The sequence below is a fragment of the Trematomus bernacchii genome, unplaced genomic scaffold, assembly GCF_902827165.1.
Source record: "Trematomus bernacchii unplaced genomic scaffold, fTreBer1.1, whole genome shotgun sequence".
In the NCBI taxonomy this organism is placed as follows: Eukaryota; Metazoa; Chordata; class Actinopteri; order Perciformes; family Nototheniidae; genus Trematomus; species Trematomus bernacchii.
In genome coordinates this window covers 2,929,141-2,941,024 of record NW_022987698.1, presented here as the reverse complement: position 1 = coordinate 2,941,024, position 11,884 = coordinate 2,929,141, and the positions used below count along the sequence as shown (strand labels likewise).

The window sequence follows — 11,884 nt, the reverse complement described above, 5'->3', positions numbered from 1 at the left end:
GTGTGTTGGAGGAGGGGCTCTGTAAGGAAGTCTGAAGGAAGGGGCAGATTTTCTTCGGCTGCATACTTTCAAATTCTAGCGCACTCGAGCTGGTTTCTCCATTCTTACCTACCCTACTACCTTTAATCGACATTTTATCCTTTATATATACAGTCTATGATTTTATCCCCACAGCATTTAGACTTAGTTCGTAGTTAGTAAACCAGTCAGCCAGAAAGTCAGTTAACATTAAGATTTGATCAAATAAAATAAATTAATAAAATCAATATTTAATTTAAATAGTATTGTTACATTCACATTCAGAAACATGGGGATATTCAATGTTTCATTTCATTTCTCAGTCATGTATTAAAATATACTTCAATGAATTACATTTTCATTGTTATATATTTGTTCTAGAGTGGGCCTGTTATGATGCAGCATAATTATAAATCAGCCTCAGTCTTTATTGTTATTTAATGGTTCTTAAAGCAATTCCTGAACACCAATCAATTTGCTATTATTATTATTATTATTATTATTGCAACCTTCAAATAAGTTTTTCCAATTCATAGATCCACATCTTTTATTCACATAAATACCTGTAATTTTATTTTGAAAATCGTACCCGGAAGTGTGCATGCTAAATGAAATCAGGTAGCTACAGCAATGAGCTACGCACTGACAGTCTGTGGTTGAATTGCAGAGGTGTGTTGATGACAAATCTGCCAAACTATCAGTGACTTTCTAAAAAAAGACCTCTGCGGCGAAACCGATCTGAATCTGATTACACCACATCAAGGAGTTTGGTCAGGCCAAAGCCTAGGGATTGGCAGGTGAGTTAACTTTTAGTTATGTGCTGCTGCTCTGTCTGTGATTATAAAACAGATTTGAAGGGATAAGTCAGTGAATCTACTTCTCTAACGCTGGCATCGTAATGTTATCTCTGACCGAAGACTGAACTTCCTCCCTGTGACAGGTGCTAGCTAGCTAAACACCTTGCATGTATCCTGTGTAACTCAAATGACGTTAGCACACTACATGCAAATGACTGAGACATTCAATATGTTGGTTAAAGCTCTAACGTTACCAATACATTGTGTTGCATTAACAATGTAGTTGTAAAAGTTATAAAGAAAAGATATACAGGAATGAGAGCTCTGTGTGTATTTAAACTAAGGTGTGTGTGTGTGCATCTCTAACGTTTTAGTTAGGATGCAACATCAAACATATGTTAAACCTATTCTCAGCCAAAAGGTGATTTTAACCTATAATTATATTGTGACATCAGCAAAGTTAAAGGGACAAAGTGTGGGCTGATGCATGGCTCCATGCTTCAAATAAACAGGGGGCAGCATTTCACTTCTACTACTAATTTTGTGACATTTTAACATTATTTAGGTGCAGGCTTTGAATAAGGCCAGTGGGTTTTCTGGTTCTTCCTGCACTGTATATCCTTTCTTTACTTTTCCAAGTTTTGTAAATTGGGTGCATAAAGATAAACTTCAAATGTAACTACTCAGTCCATATATTTTTAATTTAGTCATCAGTAATAAGAAAAGAAAATAGAAAAACGGCAACTACTAACAGCAGAGCACAGATATGTAAAATTAGACCAATCTATTGCATACCGTGTATATAACAAACCAGTGAAATTGTGTTGTTTTTTAGCACTCTTCTTTTAATAGGTAAATGTATCTGATCTCATCAAAGTCAGTGAGGTGTATTTAATCAAGTCTGTTTGATCTTGTAGGCATTGATTATGGCTCTGTCGTTCCTTCTGGTCTTGGCTGCAACTGTGATTCTGATCAGACCCGAGACACCTGTCACTAAGGTAGAAAACGGATGTTACTCAGCCAAAGAGTTAATGTGTGCTTTTCTCATGAAATACTGATTTGTTAATCTGTGAATGTGGTTTGGTCCGTAGGCTTTACATCAGAACTCGCTTGAGTGCTGCAGCGAGAAACAGAGAGGGAACAATTCATGTTCGAATGACACCCACTGTGAGCCAGGTAATGTTTTCGAGCTTTGAATCATCCTGGCACACATACCAAACTGTAACTTTGAGCTACACTTTTTAACTTTACTTTTATTTTATCCTTTTCGGTTAGAGATAAGCAAGAGTGAAATGATACTCTGCCCATAAATGTGTGTATCACTATATTGATATGTATATATTTCCTTTCTAGTTTGTACTCCTTTGCAATGCTTCATAACCTTGCAGCCTCCCAGTACATATCCGGACTGCTGAGTCTATTGAACTTTTTAAATCTCAGCTAAAAACTCACCTCTTTGCACTGGCTTTTAATACTAGTTGAACATTACATTTTTACATTTGTATGTGTTTTAAAAAAAAAAAAATTTCTAGTAATTGTGCTTTTTATCATGTTTTTAATTATTGTTTTATTATTGTACTCCCATTGTGTTATTTCATATTTATTGCCTGTACAGCACTTTGGTCAACTGAAGGTTGTTTTAAATGTGCTATATAAATAAATAAAGATTGAGATTGCAACATAGGAATTTCCCAATTTGGGATCAAAGTTCACAGAATTTTATATAGAATTCATATTTTTTCAATGTCAGTCTATGTGCTGATGTGTTACCCTTATGCTTAGCAATGTGTGAAAAAAAGGAATTCATTTTAAACTGGCTAACAGTTTTAGTGGATAAACAAAATATTTAAATGTCAGCAACATATACTGTATTTGTGGATGTACCATAAATACAGTATATATTGAAAAATGTAACATAATGTGTAAAGCATGTATCTTTTTTGTTGTGACTATTACATTGCAGAGTGGCCATGGTACAAAAGGACAGGAAATGGGATTTTTCTTGTTTTTTCTTTTCAGGATGCTTCTTGCGTGTCCTTGAGAACAGCAACACTGTCTGCATATTCTGTGACTCAGCAGCTGTGGATTTGGATAACATAACAGTCTGCACCTACAGTAAGGACAAGGCCTGTTTTCAAATAAATAAAATGTCTGAATGTAACACATTTATTTTTTAAATATGCCCTTTTTGTGTGCTCACTAGACTATACATTGGAGAGGAAAAATCACACAACTGTAACCACTGTCATTCCAAAAATTGGTAAGATATCTCAATCCATTAGCTTAAGCATATTATTTGTTTCTTGGCCTATAAGAATATATTTCTAAAGTTTAAATTATACAAAAACTTCTGCAATTTCAGTTTTAAGTAGATGTCCTTTAAATTGAGTAAATGAACCATGGTTAAGGCTTTTATAATCCGTTTGTATTATTATCACTTTGAAATGTAAGTTAGATAAAAGAACCCAGTTCCACAGGTTACAACCTCTGTGTGATGTAATAGTAAATAGCTCCAGCATCTAATATATTCAGAACCTTTCTCACAAATCATTTAGTGTGTTTTCTAATATTTCTCAACAGGAGGGCCAGGTGTGGCAGCCTCTCTTCTTCTGGGAACACTGTTGATCAGCCTGTTCCTGATCCTCTCTGTTGCCTCCTTTTTCTACCTCAAACGCTCCAACAGACTCCCAAACATCTTCTACCGCCGCAACAAAGGTAAGCACTACGCCGCTCTGAGAGACTGTAGTTATGCAAACAAAGTGCAACCCACCACACCCATTAGATCAAATATAATAAAGCATGTACACACAATGTTACTGCTACGCTCCAGTGATAATACCTGTCTTCAGTCAGCTAAACTGAAACATAACAATATCTTGTGCACTTTACAGCCTTCATATTCCAACCAAGTGAGACAGTGAGTACATTTGATGTTTCCTTCACAATGTTTGATTTTATTTTTCATATCCTCAGGAATGTCTTGTGTCTTGTAGTACAAAGACATATCTGTGTTTTTTTCTCTTCTAGGCTGTAATGATCCCCTCCTCGACAGGTAAGACGACTTCACTATCTTAGTGAACAGGGCCTGAACTTCCTGCTTTGATTCTCTGACCCTGCTGAACTGGTTGTAAGCTTATTGAAGCTATGACTGGAAGCAGTGCAACAGTAAAAGGGATTATTTAGCAACATTGTAGACAAGTGTTAAATATATGAAAGCTGATGACAAGCTTGAATTCACAAACGAAACGTGATCAAAGCATACAAATCCAGCTAGGAGTTATCTCTGCTATTAGTGTCTCCAGTGCTTGTCTTCTCCTGTTTTCATCAAAGGTGATTTATGTAGCCTTTTGTGTTGTGTTTCTTTTGAAGTGAGGAAGCCAAGATATGTCAGAAGGGAGCGGCCCGCTGCAACCGCCGTACCTACCACATCCACCACCCAGGTTTATAATGTGTAGGAGGAGGAAGAGTAGGAGGAGGGGAGGGAGTGCTGGTAGGAGAGAACGCTCAGGAACGATGTAAGGTTTTCTTCTTATCATGTGAAGGTTCAGCAGTGTGAAGAACACCAGGTGGCTTGTACTGTACGTAGGTAGCCATATTTAACTGAAGCTGCTTATGCTGCATTATTGTCACTCGGGCTGTTACTTTTCCTCTATTTTACAAGAGTGTGGGCTGTATTAAAAAAGCCTTCTTGACACAGTCTCTATGACTAATTTATGTTAAATGTGTTTTTTTTACAAAACTAGTTTCAGTATTTCTCTGTACGTTTTAAACCTTACAGGCTGGTTTGTGTTTATTTTACACAGGCATGCAGCACTGTAGGTTCACTCCGTTTGTTTTTACAAGTTAACACTGTTATTATCCATCTGCTGTTTGAACTGTGTCATCAGTTTACTTATTTGGATGGTTTCGATATGTGGACCTGTCGAATTAAGAAATGTTTTGACATTAAGCTTCTTCTCATCTTATTGACATGTGTTATCTCTTTTAAAATGTGTATAACAACTGACATGGGAAAACTTTTCCACTTGGTACGGGTCCCACTACTTGTGAATTATCGCTTTTACACTTTGGTTTTTTGATTTATCGAACAATATTAAAGTTGTGATGAGAGCTTAAAGGTGCTGGTGAGCAGATCTGTTACCTTCAGACAAAGCCAGGCTAGCTGTTTGCAGCCGTATGCTAAGCTACGCTAACCGGCTGCTGTCTATAGCCATATTTCTAACAGATCTGACAGTGGTATTGATTTTCTTATCTAACTCACTGCAAGAAGGCGGATAAACTTATTTTTTCTAAGGTCCAACTACTCCTTTTAAAGCAAAGAACTATAAAGCCAGTGACCAAGTGACAGGGCTTTTTTAGGGGGGGGAACGTGACAGCCCAGTGACATTTTATATTTTGCTAAATAGAATGTTATTTACATGTGTGATATTTATTTACATTTTGTAAAGTGCACTGAGGTTTACTGATTACAATCAGACCAACAGAATATATGATGTGTCAAATAGCGGGGTATTTTAGAGCGAGTTACTAAAGGCACTGTATGGATGAATGTGTTATTGCTTTAGTTTTTTTATTATTGCATTTGTATTTGTTGTTTTTGTGAGCTTAATCAAGGTGAATGTATTACTCATGAACAACGGCATTGTGCATCGCATCATACATTTTGTTCCACAACAGACCCAGTCAAATATGAAAGAGTTGAAGAATTTAAAGTTCATATTTTTATATAGGAAGGACTGTGATCTGACATTTAAAATGCATATTTTTGTCCCTAAAGTACATCTAGATTCCAATAGATCTCTTTCCTTTAGGAATATAAAATTACTGAATCCTCGTGCACTTTATTCATCTGAGGTCATCCTTTTAAAAGAAAATCTCAAGACTAGTTGCCACCAAGTGTGATTGTGATTTGTGTTGTTGTTGTATGGATGGCAACATATTGCTGCATTTTGAATTTTACTTGACTTCTATTAACTTTTTGCCAAATGTTGTCTGAAGAAAACTGTGTGCCATTACTGTGATTACTGTGCCATTATCAGCTTTAAAACAGCCAGGAAACATTTAAGAATGATGTGAGGAATAATTGGGTATTTAAATTATATCCAGTGGCCTTTACTGTACACTATCCTAAAACGAGGCTAGATATCTAAGTTTTATTTGCTATTTAACTACATATATTTCTGTATGTTGACAACACTAAAGCAACATGAAGTGAACCAGATAAAAGGCAGCAATCATTCCATGAATATTCCCCTTTTTGCTTGATGTGTTTGACTTACAGACAAACATTAGCTTGAAACATGTACATATTGTTTTATACAAATAACGTATTGCTTTTGTAATGAGGTAATGTACATATTCTAGTTTCAATGCCATGCAGAATTATGTTTGGAGAAATAAAGCACCTTTCCATAACCATTGTTTCCCTCAGTTAAATGAACTCACGCTGCTGTGTTTTCATATCGTTCAAAGACTAATTTAAAAGTTGTTATGTTTCTTTTATGATTACTGCTGCTAATAAATAAAGAGAATAAATAATTCCTAACTGTGTGCCAGACATTCATTTATTTTTACATGACTGACAAGTTATTCTGCCAATCACATTATAATTGTATTGTTTTATTAAACAATTGAGAAACAAAGGTATTACATGTCTTTATATTCACTTGTGGTCAGCAAGGTACTATCATTATCTCTATGTAAATAGATAACATACACATGTCTTCCTTCTCTGATAGGGACGCTGGAGAAATATAGCTGTTTGATATTTTATATCACAATGCTGTTAAGGTTTTAGGGAGGATTTTTATATATATATATATATATATATATATATATCTTTGCTATCACACATACCCTGACATGATCTAAAGACAGACTGGCAAATGTGTTCAAAAATATTTAAAGTAAGACCAGTTAATTAAAAAAAAAAACTACTAATTCTACACTTGTGTTTTTGATTTCAAAGGGTTTTCAAGTACTTCTGTGTAAGAATTGAAACAAAAATTAGATGGTTAAATTCTCTGGGATTTTAATGACGTACAAAGTTTTGTGGATGAATCTCTTTTTTTTTCTATGAGAGGGAAGTAGCATGAGTTGATATTTAAGATGTCTTAAATAAATGTGAATTATGTATAAATATCCATGATCCATCTGCAATGTGGCATGTGTCCTTGCACTTCTACAGGGTTATAATGGAATGTATTTTGGGAGTCACCTCTAATGACTGTAAGAGGGCTTGTATTTTTAAGGTACTGAAATGTCATACCTCTGGTAATAGAGGGACGGACGACTGCAGCTACATGTGACTGGACATACTACTCTATTTATAACAGTCGAGTGCAAGGCCCCGGTCTGACATACACAAGGGCAGACGGACATCAGAGCTGAAATGCCCCTGCAGGGAGTAAGAACTGACACCTCAAAGTGGACGCTTCGTCATTCTGTAACAGGTAGGACTTTGTACTATAGAAACTAAAAAACATAAACGTTCTTTAACGATATGCTTCAAGTTGATTATGTAATTGACTAGACCTGTAAACGACTTTGACGCAGAGCAAGTGATCCTAACAACTCCACACCTGAAAAATAACATTTAAACTGTATTTTAAACAATACTACAAATGTGATCAAGTGCTAAATCTAAGGTATTATAAACATTGCATCAGTGACCCTCACTGAGTATGTTTGCTATGCTGATACAATATGTTGTGTCCTGACATTGGACAGCTGAATTTTTCATATCAGGTCATATGACCGGAGTATTTTGAGATCTGTTATGGCTCTTGTGACTGTAGTACTCTGGTAATGCTTAGCTGCCCTCTCAAGCTTTGAACTAACTCAGGAGCATGTTAGATTTCTGAGCAACAGTTTGCTATTGACAGCTGATTACAAGCAAGGTTAAACTCCTAACCAACGCTCTATATTTAGCTCAAATTAGTTGACGGAACTTCAACTATAACTCAGTGGGGATACCAAGGATGTACTGCAACACATTGCATTGGCCTATTCAATATACCTAAATATGCAACCCTCCAACATTGATCTTTTGTCTTCTTCTTTTCAGATTCAGGAGCATGTGAGATCTAAAATGGATGATTTGGATCACAGCATTCACATTGCAAACGATGACTGGACCAGCTTCTATGAGGAGTGCGAGGAGTGTGGTCTGGTGCAGCCTTCGCTCGCCTGCCCTGATAGCTGGAACCTCAGTGATTCAGAGGAACTGGGCAACCCAAGCTCAGTGTTCAGCGCAGGCCATCAGGAGCCAGAGCAGAGCTGTGCTGCAAACAGTGATGGAGCTGAAGGCAGTGCTGCAGGATGCTGCATGGAGGAAGAGAACTGCACAGATTGTGTGAAGTCTGTATCAGTGCAGGTTGTTCAGTGTGGTTCAGCAGGAGGACAAGAAGAAACTAAAGCTGAAGCAGGCCTTGGTAATCCTGAAGAAAATGCCTTCAACACAGCAGAGCACATCGAAGAGGAGAAACATGCCAACATCAAAACTACACTGCAAACTGAGCAACTAAATGTTCAGTGTTCAGAGGGAGAATCATCAGAGCTGAAAAGAGGAGATGAAGCTGTGCAAATTGAGACTGACATTCATGACCTCATATCCACACAGCAACCTGACCCCATTTCCTACAACCTAACAGAGCTAAATGTAAATGAGCCGATCACTACAGACAGATCTGTGAGTGAGGATGTGAGTGAGGATGTGAGTGGTTTAAGAGCAGAGAAAGAGCGCTGGTTTGTGACAGTGAACGAGAGTCCTGCACGACAGGGAGTACGTGCTGCCTCTGTGAAAAAAAAACGAAGACAAAAAAGAACTCGTAAGGAGAGATCACTTGAAAACCACTGTAGGTTAGAGACGACAAAAGATAATAATGAATGTGAAGTAGACCGTAACTTGGTAACAAAATGTGCTGAACCAGATTCTGAGAGTGTGCAGATGGGAGTCATTTCAGATTCATCGCAATTGTCTTTAACTTCTGATGAGGAAGACAATTTGTCAGAACAACTGGTGATGTCTCCTTCCCCTAAAGACAATATCATTGAGCCAACTGTAGAATCCAAATCAAACAACAGAATTACACCCAGAAAACCGATAAAGTTAGACAGTGTGGAGTCTGACGTATATGAAGACGGTGTTGAGTTCTTCTCCACTCACAGTTTTGACTCTGAAAGCTATCTGTCAGCTACCGAATCATGGGAGGATCTTCAGCATCTTCTCAAGGAACACCAACAACTGCAACGCTCGTTATCTCTGGCAGAAAACAGCTATCTATTCAATCTGACTGAGATTACCGAGGCAGACAACACGCAAGTTAGAGAAATGCTTTCTTATGATGGCACTCTCTCTTTTGATGTACCAGCTTCTAACTGTGAAGGTCATGAAAGCACCGATGTTCAGCCATCTGCTGGGCAAAGTGCAGACAGAATGCCAGATGACATCTCCACATGTGATAACCAAACACACAGCACGCTTCCTGCACCTACACCTGGACTCCAAAAACAGGAAGTAAATCATTTAGCATCTGGTGGCTCTTCAGTAAATCAGCTGCTCCACATTCCTGATTTAACTGTAACCCCTTGCCCTGTGGCCGACAGCCCTGAAACATACGCCGAAGCCGCGGGACACACTCGACCTGTGTACGCCATTTCTGCTTTTTGGGATGAAATGGAAAAGTTGACGATAAATGACATTTTGCAGCTCAGGATGGGTAGAAGCACCCCTCCCAGAGATACAGTCACACCAAACGCAGATGATCACGGCCCTTTACTCGACACAGTGGAGTGTCATTTGTCTGATGGTGTTCTGATGGATACATCTGACACTGCTGATTCAGACTATTTCACACAGCCCGACGAATCCAAGCGCGATCGTTCAAGCTGCGAGTTCTCCACGTCCGATTTTGAAGAAGAGTACTGGCAGTATCTTAGCGCCAGTAGGAACCACAGTCCTGACCCTCAAAGCAAAAGACAACAGAGCCCGGGCGATTCTCCTTTCACAGCACATGAGGAAGAGGAGTCTTTAAGCTCTGAAACACCTGTGCCTTTAGAGGACTATGCAGAGGATCAGGAAGCCAGTGATTTAATTTTGAGCAGACTTGGGTTGCCAAGACCGATCACAAAAAGCAAAAGCTTGCAAAATGTATCAGCTTTCAAAACAGAGGATTTATCTTTGCAGTTGTTACTCGGCAATGATGAGAGCAGTTTGTTTCTCAGCAGCTGTCCATCTCTGGAAGAAAATGTGGTTTTAACAGCTATCGACAGCCTGGGAACACAAATACCTGCATCTTTACTGGGTGAACATGATCAGATATCCTTGCCTGAAGTGTTTGAATACCTTTACAGCGATGATAGAACAAACGGAGACTCCCAATGTGTTCAAGTCTATGATCCAGTTGACATCTCAATGGTTCCTGTTTATGACTATTCTCTTTGTGCGTTCAGCGATGAAATGTCATTCTCTTTCCTCTACAATTTCCAGCGCAGTGAGGAGAAACCCATCCCCATTTTCTCTTGTTCTCAGCCCCTCATCAGAGAACTCACATTCCCAAATCCGGACTTTGTTTTCTTGCGCTCAGACTTCGAGGAGGAGGGCGACATCTCCCCATTCAGGATCATGTCTGGCTCTTTCATCAAGGGGGACGATTGCGGGGTGTCTGCCTCACATGGATTTTACAATTGGAAAAGTTTGATGAGGAAGATTCGCTTTCCTGACAAAGGGAGCATCTGGTGCAGTAGATCTGGTGCCACGGTGTTCCCAGATGAGGTTGAGAAGATCACCACGAAGAGTGCGGACCCACCACTCACAGTGCTCACTGCCAGGAGAGGCTCATCTCCTTTTCTGCTGTTTAGCGAGCTAGCATTGCAGAAGAGGGTTTTGGACGCTCTACAGGCAACAAGTACGTCTGAGCTGCTTATTCTCCAGACTGGATTAAAACACACCAGAGCACAATTTATAAAAAATAACCTCCTTTTTTGTTTATTCTTGTTTATGTCTCTTACAGGACAAGAGGGCATGTTCTCCTCACTGAAGCAGTCAGATATGTGCATGGTCTGCATCGCCTTTGCCTCCTGGGTGTTAAAATCATCTGATCCTGAGTCTGCTGATGCCTGGAAAGCAGGTATGAAACTTTTCCAGGGCTTCACAATACATCATTGTGAAGTCATCACGATGTCAACTTTTTCTTGCCTTTTGTGTTCAGTTCGATGTATGCATTTACATAATGGTGGAAATAATATTATTTTCTTTATTTAACAAGATATTTGTTTTGATTTAACAGTATAAAAAAATGTAACAGAAGGCACTTTTTTTTTATTCAACAATGTTTTTGCATTTTTCTTCGTATTGTACAGCTCTTAACTCCTTGTATTGATATTCTGCTGTTTCAGTCAATAATCTACAAATGTAACTGGTGTCTAAAATACAAACTTTAAAGGCCGTGCAACATCTTTACTCCGTCAGCTTCTTTCTGGGGGTGATGTGCTGCATTTCCTTTTTAAATATCTGATGAGTTTTTGAGGGGTGAACACCTTAAAAATCAATAACTCATAATATTAACTGAGATATACTTCATTTTTGAAACCACATGTTGAGGGGCTTTAAGTATTCATCATGAAGAGTACTGTGTAACTTGGAGAATTGACAATTCTTCACATTAACCTTTATTTTAATCCTGTTCAGCTCTGCTTGCAAATGTGAGTGCGCTGTCGGCCATCCAGTACCTGCGGCAGTATGTGAAGAGGAGGAATCCTTCCTAACAGGATCCCTGATACACAACAAAGAAGAGCGTAATCATTTCCAAACACTTTCACTTGGGTCCATCTATAAGGATATATATACTATATATGTACTGTATGTCATATTGCCTCAGTTTTCATTTCTTTCCTTGTTAAAATAAAGACATTTTTTGCTAAGTATGTTAAAGTTCAGTACTTTTACGTAAACAGATTCCATGAAAAGAGACAAACAAAAACAAAATTCTAATATTATTAAAAGTAGGCCATATATTCAAGACCAAGTTGGAACAAATTGGCTTAGGGTTGAAAGCCACAGACAGGAT

At 38.2% G+C, this 11,884-nt stretch overlaps 2 protein-coding genes across 2 annotated transcripts; both read left to right on the top strand.

Moving 5' to 3' along the window:
• The first annotated feature begins 631 nt into the window (after positions 1–631).
• Positions 632–6,360, top strand: cunh1orf159 (chromosome unknown C1orf159 homolog). The gene is made up of 9 exons (XM_034139413.1): positions 632–815; positions 1,733–1,813; positions 1,907–1,991; positions 2,835–2,930; positions 3,019–3,075; positions 3,396–3,530; positions 3,707–3,732; positions 3,843–3,867; positions 4,185–6,360. Exons 2-9 carry the CDS (start codon positions 1,742–1,744, stop codon positions 4,268–4,270), a joined length of 582 nt encoding a protein of 193 aa, XP_033995304.1. The 5' UTR covers positions 632–815; positions 1,733–1,741; the 3' UTR covers positions 4,271–6,360.
• Positions 6,361–7,179: 819 nt separating this feature from the next.
• si:ch211-157b11.14 (uncharacterized protein LOC799552 homolog) lies at positions 7,180–11,709 on the top strand. Its single transcript, XM_034139288.1, has 4 exons — positions 7,180–7,267; positions 7,882–10,723; positions 10,829–10,945; positions 11,506–11,709. The coding sequence occupies exons 2-4, from the start codon at positions 7,906–7,908 to the stop codon at positions 11,580–11,582; spliced, it is 3,012 nt and encodes a 1,003-aa protein (XP_033995179.1). The 5' UTR covers positions 7,180–7,267; positions 7,882–7,905; the 3' UTR covers positions 11,583–11,709.
• Positions 11,710–11,884: the final 175 nt, after the last annotated feature.

Excerpts from the sequence above, each read along its gene's own strand:
- si:ch211-157b11.14 (XM_034139288.1), top strand. The coding sequence starts at position 7,906 with ATGGATGATTTGGATCACAGCATTCACATTGCAAACGATGACTGGACC. Across the intron at positions 10,724-10,828 it reads GGACGCTCTACAGGCAACAA|GACAAGAGGGCATGTTCTCC; the intron begins GTACGTCTGAGC and ends TGTCTCTTACAG. Across the intron at positions 10,946-11,505 it reads TGCTGATGCCTGGAAAGCAG|CTCTGCTTGCAAATGTGAGT; the intron begins GTATGAAACTTT and ends AATCCTGTTCAG.
- cunh1orf159 (XM_034139413.1), top strand. The coding sequence starts at position 1,742 with ATGGCTCTGTCGTTCCTTCTGGTCTTGGCTGCAACTGTGATTCTGATC. Across the intron at positions 2,931-3,018 it reads CATAACAGTCTGCACCTACA|ACTATACATTGGAGAGGAAA; the intron begins GTAAGGACAAGG and ends TGTGCTCACTAG. Across the intron at positions 3,733-3,842 it reads TATTCCAACCAAGTGAGACA|GCTGTAATGATCCCCTCCTC; the intron begins GTGAGTACATTT and ends TTTCTCTTCTAG.